This window comes from Corvus cornix, chromosome 2 (genome assembly GCF_000738735.6).
Source record: "Corvus cornix cornix isolate S_Up_H32 chromosome 2, ASM73873v5, whole genome shotgun sequence".
Lineage (NCBI taxonomy): Eukaryota > Metazoa > Chordata > Aves > Passeriformes > Corvidae > Corvus > Corvus cornix.
Window position 1 is genome coordinate 40,408,207 of NC_046333.1, and position 27,956 is coordinate 40,436,162.

At 40.9% G+C, this 27,956-nt stretch overlaps 1 protein-coding gene across 12 annotated transcripts in view; it reads right to left on the minus strand.

Annotated features, from left to right (window-relative positions):
• Window positions 1–27,956, minus strand: part of RARB (retinoic acid receptor beta) — a 323,955-nt gene that overhangs the window by 83,842 nt on the left and 212,157 nt on the right. For 8 of the 12 annotated variants that reach the window (XM_039548240.1, XM_039548239.1, XM_039548242.1 and 5 more), the window contains one exon: window positions 10,779–10,865. The exons of 2 other annotated variants lie outside the window; for them this stretch is intronic. In XM_039548240.1, the coding sequence (XP_039404174.1) occupies window positions 10,779–10,865 (87 nt within the window). Of the gene's footprint in view, window positions 1–8,387; window positions 9,292–10,778; window positions 10,866–27,956 lie in introns of those variants that run through there. 2 more of the 12 variants (XM_010398945.3, XM_010398944.3) reach the window with 1 other exon arrangement.

A 27,956-nucleotide genomic window follows, 5' to 3' on the forward strand; every position in this document is an offset into this window, starting at 1 on the left:
TCTGCCTGCAGATCCACAGCCCTTGCCCAGGGGGAGGTCTGGGTGTCAGGTATCGCCAGATGGCACTGTGACACAGTTTTCCAACTCCTTTTTCTTCATGTGCGAGTGAATGTTCAGTCTTGGAAAGACAGGCAACCCTGGTCGTCTTGTGAGTTTTTGAGTAGAAGATGAGGAATTAAAGTGGCAGAGGAGCCTGTTTTCTGCCCTGGGTTCTGTCCACAGCCAGTCCCTGAGCAATAGTTCTGGAGGCTCTGAGACCCCCAAAAGCCAGGGCACAGCTGCATGTTCCTGAACATCTCTGTCCCAGACTGGTATTTATGAACAAGTGAAACACTTAACTCAGACGCTGTTACATTCACTTATCATGCAAGAACCTAGAAATCCTCCTGGATCAGTCACCAGCTGGCAGAGGAGTGATTCTGGTACAAGACTGGAAGATGAAGGAAGTCTCGTAGATGAGATACACGCCTCTGTATGATGCGCTGCTGTGTCATCAGCCAGTTTGGCAGAGAGGACCACCAGAGTGGTTTAGTGGCCACTTCAGGAATTACCTCACGCTGCATTCAGATTTTTAAAAAAATTAAATTGCAGGATTCAAGAGACTTTTTGAGTTCTTTAACTGTTTTGGTGAGGTGGGGTTTTATTTTTGGTTGGTTTTCTTTTGATTTGTTTTGGGGTTTTTTTGGGGGGAGAGGTTGTTTTGGTTTGGTTTTGGGGAGGGGGTAATTGAACCATTTCTTCCACTGTTACTATCTTACAGGCACAAATGGCTTTCTATAACCAAAGCACCCACTGAAGGAAATCTGTGTTAAATCAAACCGTGTTTTTTGTCTCCAGCTGGTGCAACACTGGTCAACCTGTTTAATTGTTCCACACCTCTGCTACACGTCTTTACGAGAAGAATGATCCTTCTTTCTTTTAAGAAGAGATGTTGGATGTTCATTGTGCTGAACATCCAGCACAGTGACATGAACTTCTACTGGTATTTCCTAAAAGTACTGGTACATAAATACACTAAAGGCTCACTCATACAACCATTCTGTGTCTGAAACTCCTATTAAAATCAAGGGTGGAGGGTTGAGTGCATTTAAGTGCTTCACTAGATAAGGCTGTAAAAGACAAAGACATCCTTAATTTGTCATTTTATTGTTCAAAGATCCTTGCTAAAAATACAATGTGAGCCTAGAGAAAAATATTATGGTTCAATGGAAAGTCAGCCTCCAAACCATTAAAAGAAACTAAGCGGTGCTAAAAAACCTTTTTGTTGTGAGACATTTCTCTGCTTTTTTTCTTAGGGGACGCACTTAGAGGGTAAAATGTAAGTCACTGAAAGTGCATAAAACGGAAATCCTTCCAAACTATGGATGGACTTCATGTCCTTAGTGGTGAAGATCCAGAGCGCTCTGAGAATTTATAAATACTCATTCAAGCTTCACCTATTAAACCTATACAAGTGTTGCCTGCATGTGTATATTTAACTTGCATAGTTTTATAATATTCAGTTTATATATGGTATAAGCAGGGGAAAGAAAAATCACCTTGTCCAAGGGGAACAGAAGGTATATTATATACTTTGTGTCTAGGATTCTTTAACACAGACTTGCTGGATTATATTTCCATCTCTCTTAACAAAAGTATTTGAAGAAGCTGCAAGGCTCAAACAGAACACTAAAAGAAAGTGGGGTCAGTTATATAAGGGCTAGCACTAGTTTGTTAAAAGTTTTTTTCCTGCCCACTCCCAAATAAAGGGACAAAGCAGTGAACATTGTGGGAATGTGTTTCTAAACCACATGATATCCTTATCAGATTGTCATGTACAAGGGAGGTTCTCACACAGGGACCCCATGCTGGTGAGCTGCCCTGTCACATGATGCAAGTTCTACGCTCCTATTCAGATTACTAAAATGAGCTGAAGAAAGCTAGATTTCCCCTCCTCCCTCCCCCCCCAAATAAGCAAAATGCAGTGACCAAAGTCATATTAATTTGCTGCCACTGGGAAAGCAATCCTGAGCAGCTGCAAATGATGAGTGAGTATATGAAGAAGATAATCTAGCTATTAAAGTCTATACCACAATTAATATCTGCTGAGCAGGCTTTATTGCAGAGAAGCAAACAGAGAATCGGGAGAAACCTGTGAGTCAGACAAAATACAACGAAAAAACTCAGCTGATTTGTAAATTTATGGAAAGGGAGTAATATTTTTTTTGTCATCTAAGTGTCTCTATTTTCACTGTGGATGTTGTGACCACTGTCACTGAATTACTTTTTCATGTAGTTTGGGGGAAGTGGAACAGTCCTGTAAACATTTTTAATATTAAATGAAGGTTTTAAATAGTATTTGATCATTCAAATATATGGCCTGGTTTAAAAAGTACTGAGGGAGCTCCTAGATGCTCAACATATTTGGAAATGAAGCCATGAAATGCGGATTTAGGATGCTAACTTTAGGCTACTGTTTCTGACATTTAAACTTTTGAAACACATTTGCTCACGCAATGACAAATTAATGAAATCCCAGACCTTAGATTATTTTTTAAAAGACAGTTTGAAATCCATGGTTTTGGATTCAAGTTCTTTACAGCTTACAATTAGGAGGAACAGGTAAGATTACTGTGACCAAAAAACTGCATAGAATCATTTCTACATTATATCAGTTTGTTCCTTTTACACCTGGAATATGGTTCTCATAAAAAGGCAGCAGCAGTGAGACATTACCCCTGGTTTGCCTGCTAGAAAATCCAGTTTTGTTACCCTCCTGTCTGTACTTTTTCCTGAAGCACAGAGAAAATTATTATTCTGTTACTTTAGAATAGTTTTGAGCATTTTGCGGCTTGTATTTTCGTGGTTCCATTTGGTTTGAAAGGGCTTGGGTTTCACCAAGAAGTGGCATGGGTCACAGTGCATGGGGACAGACTTCATGCACATGAGCAAAGGTCAAAATCAATCATAGCTTTGTATTTCCAGGCCTATTACTTTTGGCAGTTTACCCTGCCAGAAGGGGCTAAAATATTTGCCTCCCAAAAGGAGTAAACATCAATAGGGGGCAGGAATATAATCAGCTTCTTAACCACTCAGCAATGAGAAATGAGGGTAAAGGATCCCCTCCTCACTGCAGCCACTAAGCCATCTCAATGTTAGATTCAACATTTTCAGCAAAAAGTTGAAAGATTTCACAGCACAGTGACTTGAAAAGGACAATAGGCCTATTTAGGCAATTATATTATGCAGGCTTTGTTATTAGGCAGCCCTGCTCAGCCCCAGAAAGTCTGGATAATCAAAAGTGTCCAAGTACAGGAAGGGGAAAAGTACAACCCCACCCTCCCGCACAGCCGCTGCCAGGACCTCTGGATTTGAAGGGTAAAGTCTATTTACCGAAGTTCCTTGGCCATTTTATACATCAACTGATATCCTTCCTCACGGGGCTGCGTGCTACAGCCTAGCAAAGCTCTGGAAAGCCCTCTGAAACCACAACTAATTTGGCCCCGGCCGCCCGCCCCTGTAAATTCACTGCTCAGAAGCTGCTGCCAGCCCCCCAGGCAGAAACTCTGAGGGGAGAGGGATGTTCCCCCCCGGCTCGCACGCATACCAGGGCCGGTCCCCACGGCCAAACAGATCTGGAAACTCATCACAGCTGTGCTCTGCTTTTGAGGTCTCAATAGGACGGGGCATAGCGTGGCCGACCGCGGCAGACAGCAGTCCTTCCGAGCACAATGTCCCTTTCACAGCCCCGCTCCCAAATCTAAATGCTGGCTGTGTAACACAGCCGCACTTCATCGGCCGCGTAAAGGGCGGTATATAAATTAGACCTGAGCAAAACCAGTCACTTGGCGTGTTTCGGGGAGGTGGGGCCGTAATCCGCCGAGCAGGGCGCCTCGCTCTCCGGGCGCCCCCGAGCAAAGCCCCTCGGCTTGGCCGGGCTGCGGGGCCGGCGTGACGCACGCATGGTTAACAAAACCCGCTCAGCACTAAGTAGGGATTTAACTGGATGTGAGGATGACTAACTTCGCTGTCTGAAACACTATCTCCCTCTTTCAACTCCTTAACTGCACCGTAGCCCTCTTCAAGGCATCGCCTCAGCAGCCTGGCTTTGTTCTGACAAGTTGCACCTTTGCTGCACAGACTCATTAGGCAAGCAGGGAGTCACCCAAAGATACATTGCTTTTCCTCCAAGCTTCTCCCACCCTGACTTCACCAGCGAACGCCTCTCATCATTTTTGTCTGCAGGAGTTTCTGACAGTGGTGCATGTCCATTAGAGTTTTCTTGTGCCAGCAGTCGAATCAGACTAACTGCATCACAGTATACGTAGAGAATAGTTTTCCCCTTTATTTTGGAAGAAAAATATCCCCAAGCAATTTTTTTTTTAATGAAGTGGATCAGAAACAAACATTTTTTCATCACATATTTCAGAGCATTAAGCTAGATGTATAAAAATTTAAACAAAGACTCCATCCCTAAGCAAGCCAGTCCTAGCGATTTAGCTGTAAAGTTTATAAATGAACTTTAAAGAAAATAACCTGGTTCAAACGGATCTTGCCTTCTGGGCACTAGCAAACACACCTGCAGCAATTTGATACTTGGGAATGCAGATTACAAGTCCTTCACTTCAAAATGTTTGTTTTTTAATTCAGAAAGATGAAAGAAAATAAAGTATTGAGCTTTTTTTTTTGTTGAACACAGATGTTTCCAGTGCTTGCAGGGAATGGGAACCTGACCCAAACATTGCAATAATCCAGAATTTTGAAGGAAAACGCATGCTTTCTGGAGCCTCATCTTCATGAACTTTCTGAAAGTTAATACCTGCTAGCTCCTCTCTAGGCAAGCACTTCCTATCAAACTGAAATTAGAACTGTATGCTACACAAGCCTCAACAGCCCAGTGTGTTCTGCTGCCATGTCCGTAAGTTTTGCCTTCACCAAATGTTTTATGCTTCTGACCCTAAGGAAATGCAGTAGGCAGTAGTCATCTACTTGATATAATTAGCTGAAACACTACATAATGCCAAACAAACTTACTCTTGTTTTGGGCCTGCTCATTTGGGTTTTTGCCTGTTTAATTAATGAAGACTAATGAAGACTTTTTAGTAGGCTTTTCCAAGGTCAGATCTCCATTCTTTGCAGCTCCTCTCTCAGGACCTGTCCTGTTCCCACTTCCGCAGTATTTAGTTAGCTCATGTTTCACCAAAAGTTACTGGTTTTCTCTCAGTATCTGTTACCACTGCACTACGAGGAAGCAGAATATTCTTACTTAAGAAACTATAAATTACTCATTCTTGCAATCTTAACTCTTTTGTCCTCTTAAGAACTATCCTTGTCTAATTTGATTATACCAACCTGATTTTTATCTTATGACAAAAGAAGCGAGAACGAATTACGATTAAAAGTGCCGTTGGTTCTAGTCCCGTTTCTGACTCCACAATTTTCTTTGCAAACAAATAATTCCATTTTAAATCGACAACAATATAACTAGAATCACATAAAACATAAACTCATATGAGTGCAAAATCAGGGGGGTTTTTTGCGTTCTTGTAACACACCGCGCAATACGCAGTGGCTAACAGTTGCGTTGCAAACCCAGGGCAGGTTTTTCCTCCCACAGGGGAGAGGAAAAAATACCACACAAGTTAAGGTCATGTTTGGGTTGCGTCTTATCCTCTATTTTTACTTTGCAGACCCTCGTGGACTAGAAAATCCATGATGCTGCAGGAGTGCACTAGCTTAGTGAATTGTAACAGGATTAACGTAGGGAAGATGTGCTGAAGTTGGAGACCTACAGCATTCTGCCCGAAACCCTGCAATGGCCAATTTTGCCAGCATTTCAGCTGAAACCCTGATGCTGTCTGGGATTGTTACTGGCCTGCTCTGAGTTCGCACTATCCATGTACTATTCCCTCAACAACCATTTACCTTTTACTCTACAATCACGTCTCTATCAAAGCAATATTTCTAAGGCCTAAGGCAATGGCTGCAGGTGTACTGCTTTCTTCTGCAGAGCCAAAAATAAAACAACAAATTAGACCAAAAAAACCCTACTATCACGCTTCTAACAATTACAAAATTTGATTATTATTACATTACATTAAGTCACAGAGGTCCTCTTAAAAATGGAGAATCAGGAAATGCTGGAGTTAGAATTAAACATTGTTGTCCTTGTATTTATAAGCACTGGAGCAACCCTTAAACTATTAAAAGCTCTCTGGAATACAAAAATTCTGGTTCTGGCATATTTTCATGAAATGCAAGATAAAAATCTTACACTTTAAGAGAATTCTAGTATTTCATAATCCATTTATATATTTACTCATGCATAAACTGCTTACAGTTTCTTCAAAACTGAAAACAAAATTTGCTTTAATATTTCAAACAGAAATCTTAATTTGGACTCTAACTAAATTGTTTTTCCACATTTCTATGCCATTAACTTTCACAGTTCAAATTACAGCCACTGTATTATGATTCAGGTTTCGGCCCGATTTTAAATTCCCATGCAGTGAAGATTAATCCTACTGCTTACAAAGTTACAAGACTGGATTCCTGAACGCATTATCCTGTATTTTTATTTACTCTTGTTAATATGAGTTTCTTTGATTAGCTAAACTTCCCTGTTATCAACATTTGTCTCTTATCACAGGCCCTAGGCAAATGACATATTTACCACTCATTCCATTCTGATAAGGGTAATCCTGTGTTTAACTTGCCCAAGAACAAACACCATATATTTTGTTTTTAAGAATCCTGCTTCTAGGTATTAACAACATACAAGAGAAAGAGCAGGACATTTTAAAGCCAGAAGTTATTTAAAGAATATTTTGTGAGTGTAAGCTTTTAATGACAGTATATATGGTTCCTACTTCAGGGAAGTTTATTTAATTCCAAGTTTCCGCAATATCACCACTGAAGTTATACTTAAGTTTAAGCCATGAAAGGAGGAAAACACATTTTTAGTAAAACATCTGGTTTGGATTTTTGTTTTTGCTAACTGAAGCTCTCCCATAGCTAGTAACACTATTTTGAAGTAAAAGCTCTGTTTCATATTTTGTTTGAAGCATTTTGAAAACAGTGCGAAGAAAATAAATATCCCATGCTGAACTTCACAGTCTCCTTTTAACTGTAAAGACATCAAAACATTTGCAGTGTTGTAGGCTGGTAGTCACTGATTTTTACAATTCTGTTTTCATTACTCAACCCACACAAATGTCATATGGTGTCTGAAAACTTTCCGAGTGAAACACACTATTTCAGCAAACACTGTTAAATTTATTTTTCAATTACCCACTCCACCCCTTTGAAATGTCGAAGGGAGAACTCTTCTAATTCCTAGTTAACTTTTTAACATACCACAAAACAGAAATTTGCAACAGCATTATACAGTTAATGGTGTACTGAAGTGCCCGAGAGCGTGCTAAAAACATTTTGATAGATAGCCAAGTCATTTATCTAAATCACCGTCAGAGCAGTGAAGCATCCTGCAAGCTTTTAAGCATAGTATAAGGTGATGTTTTCTGGCACTTTTTGTCATTTCTCAAACTTGAAACTGGAGTGTTAAAATACTGCTATTGTTTATCATCTATATATTTCAGCAACAAATCAAGACCCTATAACATAATAACACATTTTCAGAAGTGTCCTACCACTAACTCTCACTCCTCTGTTAACAGTGCATCGCTGTCTGAATCTCAAGGTATAGAAATAATTGATGGTTAAACTCAAAGGGTGTTCACAGTAAGTAGTTTTCTAGCAAAACAGCAACTTCTTAGAGCAACAAAGTGAAGAAGAAAGGTGGCAGCAAGGTCAGTACAAAGAAATATTGCCTTTTCTTCGGAAACTTATAACTACTGTCTGATTTTTGGAATGGCACCTACCCATTGCAATTCCACATCTTTGCAAGAGCTGTAGAGACCAACATTTTAATTTCTTGGCTGCTCTGCTAAAATGCACTTTAAGACAACATGCCTCCTGATTATCAAATGTGCTACAAAATTAGATTAAGGAGGGGGAAAAAAAAAAGCTGACAGAGAGATGTTATGTAAATTCATCCTTCCCTGGTTGAAGTTTTGCAAGTTTATGCTGTACTACATTACGATTTTATGTGTTTCTGTTTGGATCCACAACTGTTGTTAGGATCAATATGCCACATGAGAAGGGATAAACAGAAAGAAGTCCGGTGCTTCTTTCCTTTTTCCTTTCTTGCCAAAAGGAAAAAAAAAAAAGCTTGCAAACCACATTTTGCACAAAAACTCACCCCACCCCTCATTACCTCTGTGCTTAATTACCAGGCTTTCTTTTTTAAAAACATGCAAGTAAATACATAAATTAAGTAACAACAACAACAATAATAACTATAATAATAGTAATTGCTTTAAAGTGGAAAAATAACAGTTGGGACCTACATTGAGCACTGTGCCGGTGTTGCCACTCTGTTTGTGCCAATCCACTGAAGCATGCTTTGAGAGCCTTCTCCTGGAGCATGCAGGAAGACGGACTCGCAGTGTAGAAATCCAGCATCTGAGCAGGGCTCACTGCTAGAACGTCCATACAGTCAAACATGATTCCCCCTGCACAGAATGCCTGCAAAAGTGCTTTCCTCTAGGTGTGGAGGAAAATGGCACATAAAAGTACACCCAACTCCATCAAACTCTGCCCCTTTTTTGGCACGTAGGCTGTTGGTCTTTTTCCCAGACCAGAATCATGAATTATGACAGACAACACAGCTAAAAGCCTGTAATTGATCCAAATGATCATTTACCATTTTCCAGGCTGCCCAGCCAATCCAGCAAGATGGGGGGATGCGAGCAACATTCCAAGTTTTAACTACCATCAATTTCCCCCAAAAATTTCTTGAGAGTCAGTCCAGCTCCTGGGGCGCTTGCCGGGTGTGTGCCGCGTCCCACGCCGTGCCAATCGCCCACCTCCCCGGGATAAAACAGCTCCGGTGGAGGCTCGGGATCCCCCTCGGCCGTGAATAGATGCTTCTGCCTCTGAACAGCTCACTTCCTACTACTTGTGTCACAGGGAATGAAAGATTGAATTGCCTAATATATGCGAGTGAACTTTCCGTGAACCCTTCCCAGGCTGCTAACCTTCAAATGACCCAAGCGGTCTGACATCACCAGCTCCCAGGATTCTCACACGCCTTCACAACTCCCAGCAGCCCTGCAAAAAAGCCAGGCAGGCGGGCGGGCAGGCAAAGGCGAGCCCCAGCCCTGCCGGAGTCGCCCCGCGGCCGCCGAGCGGGCGGGTGCGGACGGGGAGCGCAACTTACAAAAAGATCCAAAATAATAAAGTAATTTAAAAAAACAAAAAAAAAACAAAAAAAACCCCCAAAACCCCAAAAAAACCAACAAACCAGAAAACAAAAAAAAACCCCACAACAACGAGGAGGAGGGGAAGGGGGTGGGAAGCAAAACAGCAGTGTTTTCCGCGGTTGTAGGGAACGGAGATTTTGAAAATTCCAGCTCAATTTGCTGGAAGTTCTGTGCCCCCCTCCCTCCCTCCCTCACACATACACATTCCTTTCCTCCCCGGAGAGGCCACGAGCGAGGCGCAGGCGCTGCCGCTGTTCCACAGCCAGGGACACGGGCTTCGCCCCAGCTGCTGGGCTGGCGGGCTGGGCTGGGCTGGGCTGGGCTGGGTGGGGAGCAGCCTCATCCTGGCGCTGTCCCGGCACACGCCAGCAGGGACCCCGCTCAATGCCACCCGCAGGGACCCCGCTCAATACCACTCATAGGGGCCATGGCCGGTGCCAGCCCCGCTCCCAGCGGGAAATCGCAGGAGCCCGTCCCTCCTGGGCGGGGGAGCGGTCAGGCCCCATCTCTCCGCACCATCCACCCCTCACCCTAGCTCCTAAGTCACCCAGCGCTCCCTGGCTTCCCCGATGGGTCAGACTTGGCACTGCCCGGGAGGGCCTGTCCCCACCACTGAGCTCAGGGCAGGAAGCAGCCACACATCCCCTCTTCTCCCTCCCAGCCCCGCCGCCGCCGGGTCCTGCCTGTCTCTGATTAGCAGAGAGGGGCTGGGGCCGCTCGTGTGGCCCCGGAGGGGTTGTATCAGCTTTCAGAGGGCTAATGAGCCCCAGCTCCCCGGGAGGAGAGAAATGCCACGAGCTAATCCGTGGGGAACAGGACCCAGCCCATGGTGCTGAGCGGGGAGACTGCCCCGGGGCGGGCGGCCCCGGCCAAGCCCTCACAGCCACTCTGAAGGCAAGGGGCTGCTCCCACCCACTAAGGTCTGTGCTAAACCACACTGCCGACAGCCCTCCCTCATGGCCGGAGTAGGTGTCAAAGCCCTCCCAAATCTGTGGCCACGATGCCACAGCCAGCCCTGTGTGGGCCCACCGCTGGCATGAAGCCAGCAGAGAGCTCGGCGCTTTTTAGGTAGGTAACTACCTTCTCCAAAATCTTGCTCACCACGAAAGACTCCATGGAGGCTTTCACCAGTCCTTATTCCTATGGACAATTTAAAAATTAAAAACAACAGCCGGGAAACACTCCCTCCGCCCCAATGGAAAGGACAAGAGCTCAGTAACCACATGCATGCTTTCATTTTAAATGAATAAGCCAAGCCACCTCAGCCCCAGCAGTGAGCATCATCCAGGAGCAAGGCACACAGGAGCCTTGCTTCCCCGCTCCAAAGCAAGCTTGGGTGCAGCAACTAGAAAACGGAACACTTGATTATTGCCCATATCTTGCAAAGCCCAAGATGGGACTCGGGCAGAGAGGGGCACACTGAGCAGGCATGACACACCACTGGCGACCGTAAAGAAATGCTGGAGAGAGACTCACCCTGGGACCTGCGCAGCCACTTTAATGGATGTGGTGTCCCCTCTCCACAAAAAGTCCTTTGATGAACCGAAAGCTCTCTGACAATGCCTGCAGATTGTATTAACAAAACTTTTCACACAGATTCAAGAATTAAAAAAAAAAACCAAACCACAAAACAAATCCCCCACACAGCACACGCACTTGTTCCCTGAAACTGATATACCCACATTGAAAACCAGCGGCCAGCAAAAAGACCTGCTGCAATCTGGAAGTGAATCCTTTTGAAGAGATTAAAACAAAAGCTTTTCTTAGCCTCCTTCCCCCCTTAACGGGAGAGCTGTAGTTGTCCCTGCAGCAGGCAGCCTCTCTTTCCCTCTTCCCTTCAGGCAGAAGAGTTACAAATGCTGGAGTTGAACAGCATCTTTTAAAAGGACTTTTAAAGGACTTTCTCAGCCCTTTGGGGTGTCTTCCCCCAGCCTGAACTCCTGCAGTTGAAGAAGCCCCTGACACTCTCTAATCCAAAATTTATGCACAGCATACACTTACTGAAAAAGCCATCCTTCAGGGAAGGCTTGTTTAAATTATTTCAGCACAGCAAAACAGTGTTTGTTGCATTAAAATAGCCAAGTGGAAAAGTGGCTAAACTTCTTTTTTTTTTTTTTTTAAATCTTGGCTGGCTACATTGCTACAGTTTTGTTTGGAATAGCAAAGCTAAATTGAAAGACAGTTATTTTCTAACCAGACGACACAGGATGCACGAGAAATTTGGAATACGTAATGTATCACCACAAAAATAACTGGAAAGGATGACACAAAACACAGTATGTTTTTTTCAGTCTCCAATTTAGGGAGAAAACAGCTTTTTGTGGGGACCAGGGTTCTTGGAACAGTTTAAGCTTATGCCAAGAAAAACATGTTGCCTGTGTGAGTTAAAAGTAAACAGAATCAGACAAACAGAATTACAGTTATGTTTATCCCATTAGCAGTCTTATAATACCATATTAAAAAATAATACCTGTTGGTTGTACCTCAAAATGTAGAGTGGCAACTTCTGAAAGTAAATGCCGGGAAGTGACGCTTCAGTGTGTACAAATTGGAAAAAGACTGCTTTTTCTCACTGTATCAAAATGAGCCAGGTATCTCATCATGCTTTATTATAAGTAATAGTTGCACTAATGCTTATATTTATTACTAAATGCACATGTAATTAAAAAATTCCTCAAATAGCCCAGTGGTTTGCTTACACACTATTTCTGCAATACAATAATCTATGCAGCTCTTATTTCACTTTGAAATAGCACAATACTTGTTTTTCTTCAACAGAGGATCAGGAAAAGCTACATTCATAAAATGGGGGATATTTTCTAATTTAGATCAGGACTAGTCATAATTATTGTGTTTACTAATAATCCTCTAATTCAAATGTAATGAAACTTCAAGTATTTACACATATTTTAAATGCCTACCCAGCATCCATAAAGGTGCAAGGAGGCAACAACTCTTCAGTATCTTCCACTTTGTCCATGCAAAGAAATTGTGGTTTCACATCACTGCTTTGATCTGTTTTCTCTCAGACTGTGATAGCAGAAACTTTACAATAAACATATTCTTAGCTATAAGTGAAATAAAAAGCACAAGTTCAAGTCAGAAATCTATTTCCTCTGGTGTTACTGTATATTTGTCAGTGTGACATAGCACATTTGAAACCCATAATCATAAAACAAAAATTTACAGCCAAGGTTTAGGGTCTACATCTGTTTCTCTGGTTTTTGTACTGCAATTACCCACTGGACAATTCAGAAAGCAGCACTATGAATCATGTACTGCACACATGGTTGTGCTGGTCACTTTTTCGTTAGTACAAGAGGCCGAGGATGCCATAATGTGCTTCACTGAGAGAGAGAGAGCATTAACTAGAATTAGGATGAGTGCACCAGGCTCTCTAATAAAAATGACTTTACTAGAAGCAACAGAGTACTTCTGGAACATTACAGGCATATTTATAGGATGGAAAAATTAAGAAGTGCATGCAGAAATTCTCCCCAACTAAGTACCTCAGGGGAAGCAGACTTTTTTTTTTCTTTTGCTTGCATTTTACTATTAATCAAATGTAGCACTCTCTTGAAACAGTTTTGACAGCAGAGTAAATGGTTACTAGTGAATGATGTGTGTGTTTAAGCAGTGAAAGCAGAGACAAAGTGATGTTTTCTTCTACTCCCTAGGCAAGAGCTGACACTAAGCTTGCTGCCTCAGCTTTGATACTCACAGATTCCTTTGTGTCAGTTGCTGGGAGAATCACTGGCAGTTCACTAACCCTGCCTCACACACAGGGGCTTTGATTTTTACCTCTTCATTGACGATAGATGTTAATATGAAACAGTACTTGCCTGCCTTGGCAGGTTTTTTTTTCCCCAAGGTTTTTTTTTCCCTCCCCCCAACTGGTGATACAAATCTGAAGAATCTGAAAACCTGAATTCCCCCTTCACTACATGTAGTTTTTAGTGTTGAAGGATGTTTTCTTCATGTCTCAAGCACATGAATGATGTCAAAAGATTATGGGGGAGAAAATCACTAGGTCACAAGAGAGTGGCTGAATATTTAAAACTCTAAGGTAGTCCTAGGAAATGGGTATCAATTGTGAGCAAGAATTGCCCTGAAGAAAATAAAACAGTAAAATTATTGGCATGAAATGGCACAAATGACATAGAAAAACATGAAATACAGTGAAATTAAGTAAAAAGGGGTTTCTTCAGTCTGCTACACACTACTATGCACAGCTTGCAATGACCGAAACAGGAATTTGCACTAACAGGAAGAATTATTTCAGGCCTGAAATATAACAGTAACTGGTGAAAGACAATTCAGTGCAGAGCAGTATTTTATTTTAGATGGGAAAAGCAGAGTTAGTCATCTCCAGACCCAGAACTCAGGCATGCAACCAGTCTGCGAATCACTTACTGATAAAGGCTTTTTGTCTGTTTTAATCAGTGGATATGTATTTGTAAAGATGCCTTTAAAGCTGATTGCTTAACTTAAAGGCTATAAAAATAATTCATCTCCATAAACTTGAGCATACAACCATGTTTCTTAGAATCCATACAGTCCTTTGGCCTGGAGCCAGGGGAAGAGAACTGCCCTACATGATAAAACTGGAAGTGTATCTGGCTCAGCAATCCATTTCTAAGAGTGACTGCTACTAGATCTTTCTAAGGAAAATACAGGAATCCCTAGTGATTGGTGAAGTATATCTCACCCACAGGTCCTCTAATAGCCTATTCTCTAACAGCAAATCACTTAAGCATTAAAGCATGAGATTCAATATCCCTTCCAAATTTGTTCTTGGTAATAGTCCTGATGTTCTAGATATTCATAGATAGCCAATGTCTTTTTGGATGGTGATAAATTTGTAGCTCTGTGACACAGAAGTAGATAGTAAGTTATTAGGCTTTGAGATAAAGAAGAACAACTTTTAAAAACCCCAAACCAACCCAAAAAAAATCCCCCAACCAACCAAACAAAAAAAAACCCACTGTAAAACTCATCCATGTTGCAAATAAAGGAGAGAGACCAAACTGCACCTTTTTAAGGCCCCAAAGGCTGATGGCTGCAGGCTCCTGAAAGGCTGGCAAAGAGGCAATGACATCATATGCATGAAAAGTGGATGACATGAATTTTTGAAGGATATAAAAAGAAAAAAAACATTATTAGATTAAAAACTGGCTGCATACTGAATCTACACTTGCTGTTTACGAGGATCCTGCAGTGCAAACACCACTGCTAAATGGCTGCCAGAAAAAAAACAGAAGTGAGGAAAAAAAGGTTTGTTTCATTTTGTTTTCTTTTTAAATGACTAGAAACTGTTGTTTCAAGGTTTAGCCAAGAAAGAGGTTTTTACTGCTAGCCTATAAATCCCTCAAAACATAGAATTATAATGGAAATGCTGAGGTAACTGGAGTGCCATGCATGGCACTGACACATTACATTATATAATCCAGGGAGAATGAAGGTTGGGAGATCTATAAAACCTAAGTAGAATCAAGATGTATGAAAGAGCAGAAGAGCAAGTAGAAATGTTGAATATTAAACTGCAGAGAATACTACTTCTAACCATAAAGTCTTCTGTATGCTGAATATGCTTATGGTTGGCTGAAGGCGAAAGAGCACAGAGCTCCATTAAAACTGAGATTCAAAGAGGCTGTTCAAGTAACTACTTTGTTTCTGTCTTTTTCTAAGGAGGTAGAATAAAGAAAGTTACCTAACAAAAGGATAGTATTTCCTGATGTTCTGATATCCTGGTGTCTCAGAATGTATAAATAAGTAATGCTAGAGCATGCAGAATAAATGGGAGTTCCAAACATAGGCAATTTACCACTCTAATTGTAACCAGAATCAGAATATAAATTGGGACAACTGTACTTCTTCTACAGGTTCACTAACGACAGTTTAAACTCTCTGTGAAAAGTTAGCCTCGATGGCTTTCTTCCGGAAGAAGACCAAAGTTACCAAGCAGTAACTGGAACTCCAGCTCAATACATACACATATCCTAACAGAGACTAAACCTTACCTAAGCCCTATTTAAAGACAGATTTAAGCAGCATTTAAGGCTTGTGCTCCTGCACTGCTGACAAGGACAACGCACATAGAGGGAACCCAGAGGCCTGAGATGGCTGAAACACATTTGAGCGGAGCTCTGGTCACATAAAGCCCAATGCAGACTGTACTGGATTATGCCATGAATGTAAACTGCAATAGATCCACGCTTGGCAGCGTGAAATGTATTCATGACAATCCAGTTCCCACTTAGCTAGTTCCCAAACCTATATCAAACACTGAAAGAACAGTCCAGTATCCTATCTGTGGGCATCTTAGAAACTAGAATGAACAGGTGACTGGAAAATGTGTTGGCGTAGCTACCTGCCTAGCAGGGGCAATGTCAGCAATGACAATGTGGTGACATCACCTGAAATCTGCTGGTAATGATGGTCATCATGCCAACACCTCTGCTCTGCCTGTTGCCCTAATGCACTGTACTTCACACTTTTGTTTCTGTCATGCAGATGTACTTTCTGTTTGGGAACAGCCTGAGTAAATTTTTGCTGTAAATGAGGTAGAATTACCCAGAAACTGAGGTATATATTTAGCAAATCGGTGTCTGGTTTCTTTTGTACAACATGTGCCATCAATAATGTGTGAATTAACTGAGGGCACATGTCCTCTGAGGAACATTGTTACCTCTGTGAATTTACTGATGTAGCCTGAAAAGTATACTCCACTAAGGGGATCAGTTTTACAAGCATAAAGGTTATCATAGTGTAACTACTGTTGAGCAGGTGAGGGATTCTGTATATTCCTTTTATACTACAGTAACTGTCCAAGACTGGGCTGTGACAGGTAACAGTCTTTCAAAAAGGAACAACTGCTTTCTCACCCTACATTGTTATGCCAATGTAACATTCAAACATAGATGAGATCTCAGGAAAAGTCAGGCTGGGCTGGACCTCACATTCAGAACAAGCAACGGCACCATCAATGACGTCCAGTCTGAAATGTTCACAAGATGTTTCCTGGTTTTCAAACTCTGCTAAAATATACTTATCAAATTGTTCTTCGGTGCATTCCTCAAATTCTACTTGCCTTCTGCAATTTAAGCCAACAAAGAAAAATTTGCATGGTCTCAAGCTGCTTCATTAAGGTAGTCCCACATGATTAAATAGACCTGCAAATTCCCATACTCTTAGACTGCAAGACTTCCATATTGGACCACAGAAGGGATTAAATGTCCACATATGTTAAGTCCATGTTCAGGGAACGACAACTGACACACACACTTTAATCAAAGACAATTTACAGAGCTGGCGTGAGTTAGATACTGCAGTGGTGAACAGCATACTGCCCCAGGCTTTGTGCAGTATCATGGATTTTTTGCCCTTTTGGGACCTTTAGTAGTGGAGGACATGCAAGGTGGTCTCTAAGCCTGTGGTAGTCTCTCAGCATATCAGGCTTGACATTTCTATAAAACTATCTAATTGGTTTCACATAAACTAGACCAAAACCTCTTCATTTGGGTATCTTAAGCCTTTTTCTGACTGAGCAATTCTGCACAGACCTTGTCATCGCACTGTAAAAAACCCAATTCTTTCAATCCAATCACAGTTTTGGGCAAGCATCATCAAGAACAGGCTTCTCATTTGTGGGACATTGATCTTCTATGTATCGTTATCAGACTGTTAGAAAAACAGACTTACTCAATTTCATACAGAGACATGAAAAGAAAAATGTGTGGAAGGATATTCTATCCTTTGCCAAATGGCTTTGAGATCTCACCCTTACTGCATCCATCCATTCTGTCTTTGGAATGAAGTATGCCAAAGGATGCACCACAAGACAGGGTTGTGGCCAAGCTCTTTCAAAGAATTATCAAGATTGATGGATGGGTGAAGTAAGACTCAATCTATAGAAGCTTTAGTAACAAGAACGAGGCATGTGGACATTCCCAATCCTGAGAAATGTGTTGTAATTCCCCTTAAAAAGCACAGCAAGTTGTTATCTACAATCAGATCTTAAATGACAAGTTGGTGCACATATGTTAATTAAAACCTTTAAAAAGTTAAAGGTCCACCTGCTGGATTCTTAAATTTGTCTAAAAATTGTTAGGGTTTTTTTTTTCTTTTCTAAAACAGGCTTACTAAGAGCAGAAGCGCACACCAGTGATACTAAAGCCTATTCTGCTAGCTGAACAATGCAGGAACATTATGTCACTCGGAGGTAGGGCTTCACAAGCATGCAAGAAAGGCTAAGAGCTTTGCCAACACAAATTATCAGACAGAACCTCACTGGAAAAAATGAGGCACAAAGATCTAAGTGAAGTGTAAAACTTACTGAGACTTGAACAACATGTTGACAGATACCACTCCACTCTCTTGCTTCCTATCAGAACCCAACAGCCAAAGCAGAGATTCCTAAGCAGTGTTTTTACAGGCTAGGTTTAGTCTCTCCCTCATCTTATCAGTAGCCTTCAAAGGGACTGTGGGTGGATCTCCTCCAGGAAAAAAAAGGAAAAAAAACCCCAAACTAACAAAAAAACCCTCAGAAGTGCCACCTCTTCCATACAAATATATTGGCGCAACCACAGAGGCTTTGCTCGAGCTAAGAAAACACACCTGGCTCTTCTAAAGGAGAAATTAAAGACTTCATGCTTCAGCCCTCAAGCCTTGAGTGGCCTTAGAGAAGAGGAATAGCTAAGAAGAGAGTCTAATCAGGATACAGGAAAATCAATACTGGCTTCTTGAAATGCCTTAGGCAGAAAGGAACAGTTTAAGGTTGAGACATTTTTCTGCTCTTTCTGCACAAGAAAATGTGCTGAAGACTGAGTGCACAGGTGAGAACACAAAGGTAGGAGAAGGCTTTCAGGAAGACTAAAAGCAATCCAAAGCATGTTATACCCTAAAGTTCTTTGGGAAATCTTATCTTTTAGAAGTTTTCTAGTTTTGGTGCATGAGAGATCTTTCTACACACCACTCAAAGTTGTCCAAAGAACATTTTCAGGGATAAAAGCACACCATTGTACTGTTATTTTCTGACTTTGTTGTGGAAGACAATTATTTAAGACTTAGTGGGAGAGTATGAAAGGAGCAGGAGTGTAATTCCAGTTCAGGAAAAACTCCAATAACTGACAACAAGTAAGAAACACAAGATAGATGCATTGTATTGTAGGGGTGAGTCCCATTGGCTGGAAACCCTGACTCTCCCAGCAGGACTCAGTTACATAGCAACTCCTGAGGGCAGATTAACCCTTTCCTAGTTAACATATCTGGAATGATTTAAGAGTCCTTTTCCTTCTCCTGCTACAGAATAATTTCATAGGTTTGCAGAAATGGTTTGGAAAAAAATGAGTCAAATGCTACCAGGGTAAAAGCAAAGCTATCTGACTCACCGCAGGATACTGATGGTACAATGAACAGAGAAGGCAGGGAGTTCACGTCAGTCTAAATGATATTTTATGTCCTCAGGTGTTCTGACATATGCAAAACACAAAATGTATTTCTCATAAAATAGTTCATGCACAGTCTGTGGGGACGCTATCTAGACTGTATTTATCAAGTACCAATGGTCTTTCTCACCCAAATTCTGCCCACTCATTGACTCCTCTCTAAAAAATTACTGAAGAACTGAAGAGTCCTCAGCTGGCATAGATAGTACTTAATTAATCTTAGAAAAGAAGTTCTCACCATCAGAAAATGTGTTACTTTCATTCAGAATTGTGCTGGTTGATTACTGTAAACTCTGAAATAACTCCTGTAAATCTTATAATACTAGTTGTTTTTCTTCTAACAGTCCTTTCTAATTATTGGCATCAAGTAATTTGATGAATTTGGGAATCTCTGTTTATTTCGTCACAGCATTTCCCTATTTTGTTTTTAGAACTGCATTACACTTCTGTGTATACACATCAAATGTAAGCACAAATACTATATACAAATAGCATAGTACTATTCACGTCCTTCTGGTTATCAGAAATAATAGTTTGAATCTAAAAAAATAAAAATCTAAGACAAAGACTCCCAAAGCTCTCTATTTCTAAAATGTTAGAATTCAGCTACATTAGTTTTCTCCCTTGTAAGAGGGTGAGATGGTCCCTGGGGACCAGGAAGGGCACACATCCACACTCAGGGTGTGGTCACACTTCACTGCTGTGAGCCACAGCTGCACAGTGTTAGGAAAAAGGAGCTACTAAGTTTCCAGAGGAGAAAATAAGAGAACAGGCTGATGTGATATTACACTTACTTATGACTGTCTCCTGGTCACAGTAAGTGAGATCTGTCTATTTCCTCTTTTCTTTCTTTTTACAGGCAAAATTGGACTCATGGTAGAATGGGCATTAAATAATGCTTGGAAAGGCAGGCACCAGTGATGCTGCCCGGTTTAGACAAGCAGAGTAAGACTACACCTTTCCTTTCCTCTGGAAGACCCAGAGATGCTCTTACCTGAAGGTTCAGGGGAGAAAAGTCTTGAACCAGCTAATCTTCTGCTCCTCTTCCCCCACCCACCATTCTCATACATGGGCACAGCAGGTCCTGTAACACACACCTCCCACCAACATCTCTTCATGAAGTAAAATCACTGCTCAGTAGCAGCTCCTCAGTTCCCATTCAGACCAGTCAGAAGAAACCACAATCCTGTTAAAGCTTCTTATTTTCTTAGTTGCTTTAAAAAAACAGGTAACCTCTGTGTGTTACTGAAAGGACTACCTACGTGTTTGAGATATGCCTTGCTTTTCTAAACATTTCACACTCTGAAAGTTCATCTGCATTTTCTTTCTATGGTTCTCACAGATCACTTGCAAATCCAGTGGGATAGAAAGATATCATTTAAAATTCTATTTATTATTTAATTTGGCTTCTTGTATGATATCTTGAAAACTCATCTTGAATTACTGAGCTGCTGACTTTCATAAAACTAGAAGTATCAATATAGTGGGTGGGAGATTAGTACAAACAGAGGTAGTTCAGAAATACTTTGTGAACTGAAAATTAATTAGGAAGAATCAATTTAATTTCTTGGTATGGAGTTTTTTAAAAAGTTCATATTTTGTTATCATTAACCACCTAAAACTATCACTGACGCCACTGGAAATGTAGCCTCTGAAACAGTAAAACCTGAAGGACCAAGTTCAACATGCTTATGTTCTGTTGAAAGTACCTTTCCATATAAATGCCAACACACACCTATCAAATATTTGTGTTCTTCATTAAACTAATGCCTCCCTAGACCATAAACAAGATGGTGCAAAATATAGGTGTATTCCCCTATCCTCCTACTAAGGTAGGCGACATCAAAATAAATTTGCAACCATATCATTATATCAATCTCCAGTATTACTGCATCAGTACTATAACCATAATTAACTAGCTGCAGGTCAAATTTCTAATAAATCTTTAGAAATTAAATGTATAATTTGTCAAAACCACATGTCTTCATAAATTGATTATTCAGAATTTAGAAGCTTTTTAATTAGGAGGAAATTTATGCAATACCATGTGTAATAATTACGAATCAGCTCTTCTGTGATATTTTTGTACATCAGCAAAAATTAAAACATTGGAAAACATTACCAGGTCATTGCAGTATTTCAATGTCAAAAGAAACACATAGTTTAAATGTAGAGGTTAAAGATATTTTCCCGTATCTTTTACATCTTACATAGCTTTATGATCTCAGAACTGCAATCATTAACCAAATACAAAATCAATGAGAAAAAGATCTAATGTGACCGTTTTCAAGTGCAGAGTCACTAAAAATGATTTATGCCACTGTAACACTTTTTTTCCATGGTTCTATAGTTTTACTAAACAGCATATATTCTAAGTCAAACTTCCATTTTATGCTACACTAAACAGTATTTTGCCTCTCTCATCCCTTCCAGCTAAAACTCTGAAAGAGTTTAAAACTTTAAAAACATCACCTTTGTAACAAGCGCCAAGATGAGGGGTACAACCCTGGCTGCCAAATAGAAAACTAGAGAAAAAGAAAGTTAAGTGATATTCGTTCACGGCACACAAGAAGCAAAAATCATACCCCAGCTCCCCTCCTCTCCCCTCCCGGGCTTTCACCACGGGCCTATTCAAACTTTGCACCCCCACAAGGGCTCTGGGTACTTCTATCAACATTTCATAGGAGAAGATTTTTTTTGACAGAGAACACAAAAGCTGCTTTGTGTGAAGTCTGGACACTTTTTTTCTACCTAATAAAAACATGAATAGAAGTGGGACCTCAGCAAGCATATGGCAGAAAGTCTGGACTAACTGAAAAAAAGGGGCCTAGAAGAGTTTGCTCTCTGTCATTCCCCACCGTGTTTACTGTTGAATGTATATGGTGTAAATAAGGAGTATGCAGAGCGGGCCATAATGGAACATTGTTTATGTGCACATCCTGGCAAATGCATATACAGCATGGAGACTATTTCCAAGCAGAACATAAACACAAAAGAGGAGTGATGACAAACAAGTATTCCAAGGCAAGAAAAATGTTATTCCATATACAAACCAAACAAACTAAAGTGGTTTCTCCCCTGCTAGGATCCAACTGGCAGATCTCAGCTGCACACACTATGTAGCTGTTAAAGAAATGAGAGACATTCCAGGCTTACTGGTTGGCTTTCTTTTTCTTAAGAGACCTTATTATGCTCCCAATATTAAAAAGAAAAACACAGTTAATATTTTATTTTACTCTCTTGCAAAAACACAACAAAACAAAACAGCCCTTTCTTTCGGCCTGAATAAGAGCTGGGGAGATACAGCTGATGCCAAGAAAACACCATAAGGAATTAAGTCACAGCTTTTCTATTTTGAGTTCCCACTGAAAGATACAGAGATGGTTCTTTCTTCTGCAGGTCTCTCTGACAAACCTATTACACGGCTTTAGCAAGTGACACCAGTGTGACAATAACTTAGAGGTTTTATGCTCCTGGCAGAGTTTTTTTCCTTTTAATCATTACTCATAAAAAGGAAGAGGGTTTAGAAAACCCAAGTCCCTGCAATTTCAAGATAGCAAACCAGGGGATGAACCTTTTTTTGTGTGGTTACTTCTGGAGAATAGAGTATCATGCTTTGACAGCTGCTATGTTAATAAATGGGTGTAATTTTATTCCTTTAAAACTAACTTCAAACACATACCCAACTAAAGGAGGAAGAAAAGATTACAATTAGGAAAACAGACAGTAGAGTGGCAACAAGAACCACAGAAAGTCAACTGATAAAGCTGAGCTTTTTAAATGATTAATAGGCGTTTTTAGGATATTAGACACTAGAAGCTAGCAGCTTTAGTAGAAGATCATAGGAGGTCCAGAACAAAAATACTTTGTGATGTCCTTCACAGAAATGCAGAGCCAACCTGTGATTTTAGACTATTTTAAGATACTCAAGAGTGTGCCTCACTTTCTCCAAAGCTCTAGATACCAACTGAACAAACATGAAATACAAGTGCAGAACTGGGACCTGCACCTACACGTAGGATTTCTGCTGGTCTGTCAAAACCTGGATGCAAATGTCCCATGCTCTGCTTTTATGCACTCTTGGAACTTGGGTGCATCACTCATTGCACTCATAGAGCCCGGGCTGGGAATACTTGTAGCACCTCTACAATATATAGCCAGTCCTTTATGGAATCGCATTATTCTTTGATTTTCTTTTTTTCATGTATCACTTCCATTATACAAGACCAAAAGAACCGTCACAAAGCCTCTCGCTGGTGACTGGTTTAACATTAATACTTTTCAATTAAAATCACACTTTAGAATCCAAAGGAGGCTTATTTAATTTTTTTTTTTTTTAATTACCCTTGAACGCGCACCTTCCTCATCCCAGCATGACCTTACGCACACCCACTGCTTGGATTTCTGTTCAGCTGCTTGCAGACTTGTACAGAGCCTTCACTGTGCTTCACAAAACAACACATTTCTCATAATTACTCTTGGCTGCATGGACCACTTACAGCACGGTGACAGGGAGGGTGCACACCAATGCCAAGTACAAGCTCCCATGCTCTTTCCTCATTACAGAAGGTATTTCTGGTGGCTGAATACCTTCTGCATATTAGAGCTGTTGGCTGTACGAAGACAGGTTTTTTGGGATGTGTGCTACACTGGGCAACCATTCGGCAAAGAGGAGGATCTGTGACGGCTGTTGCAAAGCCGAGTCACAGTGGATGCTCTGATGATTTTAAATAAAAGGGGTTTTAGTAAGATTCCACATCTTACCCCTTACTCTTAAAGAAAAGGTATTAAACTATGGGAAGAATCTTAAAAAAATTTGCCAAATGTATAAAATTCCTAGTGAGACTTAAAGAATCTTTTTATTCTCTTCATCTAAGTTTCACTAGTCAAGCGAGCCACTCAGTTTTCATCTGAGAAGTTTTCAGCTTTAAGGACTCAGAAAAAAGGCTTATAAGCATGACCAGACTGGCATGTTGAAAGGCTAGGAAACTGAGGGATAAGGAAGAAGTACTCTAAATTATTATCACTAAGCCTTTTAATTTGTATGTCAGTATTAAGATTTATTTTACACTTGTGGCTGGCAACACTGAGTAATTCAGATATGCTAAAGTGAATTCAGGACCTGCAAAAGAGGCAACATAGGTACTGAAAAGGTACTGTGAAAACACTCTTGAGACCAGCTTTGTATTTCTTACTAACTGCTGTTCCAGCTGTGCAATCTTATACATCGTTGTTTACTAGAAAACTACATAAAAACTAATATTCTTTATATACTCCTCCCATCCCCCCGTTAAATTAAAATTGAGTTGTTATTTTAACCCTACTCAAGTATGTAATATAGTGATGATTGTAAATCTTTATGATCACAAAATCCCTTTGATTTATCCCTTAGTTTACGAGCTTTAACAAACATAATCCTAAAAACAATACAGAGGAAGATCTTACAGGCCTTCAAATGGTAGAGAGGGAGCAGGGAATGACTATATAAGTAAAGCTACAGCTTCAGGGCTCATGACTTTCCGGTTGGGAGGCTTTCTGAATGCTGCTAATAAGGTCCTGCCAGTGGAACCAGAAGAATATCTTTATAAAAAAAGGCCTTCAGTGTGGGAAAATACAATTTTCCAGAAAATTTTTAATAAAAAGCTAATAGATGCAGTACCTAATCTAACAACAGACATAAGTATGTCTGAATACATAGGAAAACATTATTATTAAAGGTGGCAAGTCCATCCTGCCCACCCCCCACCTCCAGATCTGTAGCCACAAACATGAGCATGTTCAAAGCCTATGTGAAGATACCAGACCTAGCTCTCCACTATTAGTGACCATATGGCAATAGCCAGTTAAACACACAAAAAAAAATTTTTCTTTTTCTGCTCAGTATTCCATGCTGTACAGCAAGAAGAAAATACATGGATATCTATGTCTGCAAAGCAAAGTATACCTGCCTTGTCTGCTCAGCCTTGGCCTTAGCCAAGATGTAGCCACCACCCTGCATCACAACTGACCCTCCGAACATTTTGGGAATGTTGGTATTAAACCAACATTTTAGCACTAAGGGTCTACGCACAAGCATGGCAATTCCTTTTGACTGTACCTACACTCATAAATACAATGGGCCAGAGCTCAGTTCCAGCCCTGAGGTTCAGCTTGCATTCAAAGCATCTCCCACTACATTACAGCATTGGCTTAGGGATATCTACAGACACAACTCAGCTGCCCCGATCCATGCCTGGCATTGCTGAGGAGAGGAGGCCTGTGTGCTACCTGTCAGTATGGACAACTCACAGGACATGACCTTGGCCCATGCCCTGACCCTGCTTGTTTTTCTGATAGCCTTTGAACCCCTGCAATTCACTCTATCCAGCAATATGGGCAGGAACTAAGCAAGTCTAAGAGCTTCCTATGGCTTTTGCTGACTCTCAGGACAGTTCACCACATTCTCGTGAAGAAAGAGCCCATGTGAGTAGCTGTGAGACTTCAAGCCCATGAGAAGTTCCTGAAAACAGAAATTGCAACAGGCACTGTCTTTTCAAGCATCATTTCTAGCAGAGGGCTGGAGTCCTTCCATGAGTGCTCTGTGCTGTCTCTGGAGCTGCCTGGTTTGGGGAAGAGCTGCCTCCACTGGGCTAGCAATACTTACGCAACATCTTTATACTCTCACTGGACCCACACAAGAAATCTGATCAACTACCTTCAGGAACCATCCAAAAACTTTGGAAGCTTCCAGTTGGCTCACTTGCTTGTGCATCTTGGGTACTCACATATCTTATGTAACATCCCCTTACTAAAAAACACAGAATTTTTATGGGTTTTGTACTGCCTAACATTTAAGCATATATACAGTAAGTCAGTGCCTTCAGTGACATCATCCTCTTGAGATGAGATATGGAGATGTATCTGATGAAAGAGGGAAAAGAGATCTTTATGTTTTTCTCTCCTGCATGTATCTCCCAAATGGGCTTGGCGTAGGTAGGAGTGATGTAATGCTTCTTTTGAAGACATTCTTAAAGGGTCAAAAATTAGGAAAATATCCCTTGAACACACCAAGAAGACAGTTTACCATACGGGAATTCTGGTCACCTGTTTGGAGTTTAACTGAAGCCACAACATGTTTCTTAATGCCGGCACTGGCACATGAAAATGGAGGTGAGCTTGCTGGTCACTTACATTTCACTGGTACAATGAAGCTTTTACTGGTTTCTTATTAGCGAGAAGAAAAAGTGCCATCCTGGTCAGTAACAACTGCTATGCTTCCCCTAAGTGTGCAATTTGGTGTTGAGACAACCCAGATGCCCAAGCTTTTCACACCAACAACAAATTGCCTTCTGGGAGGAACCTACTCTACCTTCTCATTAGTTTGGTCCCAATTTGTCTGTTTATTATCTAGTCATCACAGCCATCATTACCCTTGCCCCTGCATAGCTAAAAGAACTTTAGCCAAAAAGGCAACTGTTTCATGTGTCTAGCAGGCACTATGCACTCCTTACCCATCCCAGATATCCACTGTCAACATGGAGACAGGATTGCTTCCAGGATGAGGGTGTTGGTCACCCAGCCAAGATGCCAGGAGGGAAGGGATACACTCCTCAGCAGGTGTCACAAAGGCCAACCTCCCAGCCAAGGAGCCAAGGCCAGCCAGTCCTTGCCCGGTAACCCCCAAGGACAAGGCAGGCGACAGCGCTACACAATGGACTGGTGTAGAGCTGAGCACTTTGGCAAAGAGACAGAAATCCTTTCAGCGATCTCATCCAAAAGCAGGAACCACTGGAAAGCCAAATTCAGTGCACATTGCTAGTCAGAGAGGAAGAAGCTGGCACGAGACACGATTGTGTTGCTTTCCGTAAAGGGGACTTTAAACAGCAAAATCTCTAGACCTTAATCTGTCAGAGGCACAGTGCTGTTGCAGCTTCCTTATCTTCAACAGGGTTTGCTCATGTTCAGCACATTAAAATGAGGCCACCTCTTAGTGAACAGGGCTGACGGGAAATACTTTATCACTAAATAGAACCATTTAAAATCAGACAGTTCTGGAGGTTGACAATCTAGGCTTAAACACCCTCCTGAGCTAATCATGCTACTCCTAGGGCAAAAACTATGAAAGAAATATGACACTTAAGCAGAAAATTGACATATTTTTCAGAGGAATAAGATGGAGTTATTGAGCAGAACGGTTTTTTAAGCATTTCTGTGAACTCAATTCTGATCTCAAAATACATAATCTGTTGGGTCTACATGACATTTCCATTGCTGATAAACTATGTTCAAATATATCAGGCAGAGGATGACCTACTTGTTTAAAGTTCTAATTGTTAATTTTAATGGATGGCTAGTAAAATTTGCAGTGCTGTGTTAGGGGAAAAGAGCCTAGACAGAATTATATGAGAAAAAAAAATTATACATAAAGCATTTTCCATAACTATTTATGTTTTAAATTCATACCTTCAAAGCCAAGTGCATGCCACTGGAGTGAAGGATTTAACAGTTGGGGGTTTCTGTTGTTAAGGATACTGGGATTGCTCAGTCTATAGAGAAGCCAGTGTAGTTGGAAAAGTGAATGAACAAACATCTTTACTGCCACAGCAAACAAAACCTGATACTGATTTTTCTTATCCATACTGTAGATGTCACAAAAAGCTACACAGATGTAAATCCACTGGAAGTAATAGTTACTCCAAATTGCTGCTGGTCAAATATAGCAGAATTTGGCCTGACATGAAGGCAGAAGAACAACTCTGCAATTGCATTTATGAAAGAAAATAGTAACATAATATATTCTTTACTTAAGAACTCTATGAAATATTTAAACACTGACATAAACTAGTTTTCCTATTAAAAATTCGTTGCTGAATTTTCAGGGCTACAAACATTCTGAGAGTAGGCTTTCAGATAGTATGATGTAGTATTAGTATGAATTTGGGCCAGTATTTTCAAACCGAACATTTAAGGCTAAGATAAGTATCTTTTTATGTGCCAAGTATTTATGGTTCATAGACATGCTGATAATGACTGAGTCAGGCAGGACTGATCCACTCAGCAGTGAATTTTAGGGATGCAACCCTGCTTGCATCAAATTAAGCTAACTGTGCTGCTGATCCACAATCACAACATGAAAAGCTGAAGGTCTCTAAAAGTACTCAGGCTCATATAGGTGGAAACAGAGTAGCAAAGTTTGGTCAGTAACTTCGGGGCTAGACTGATCCTATTA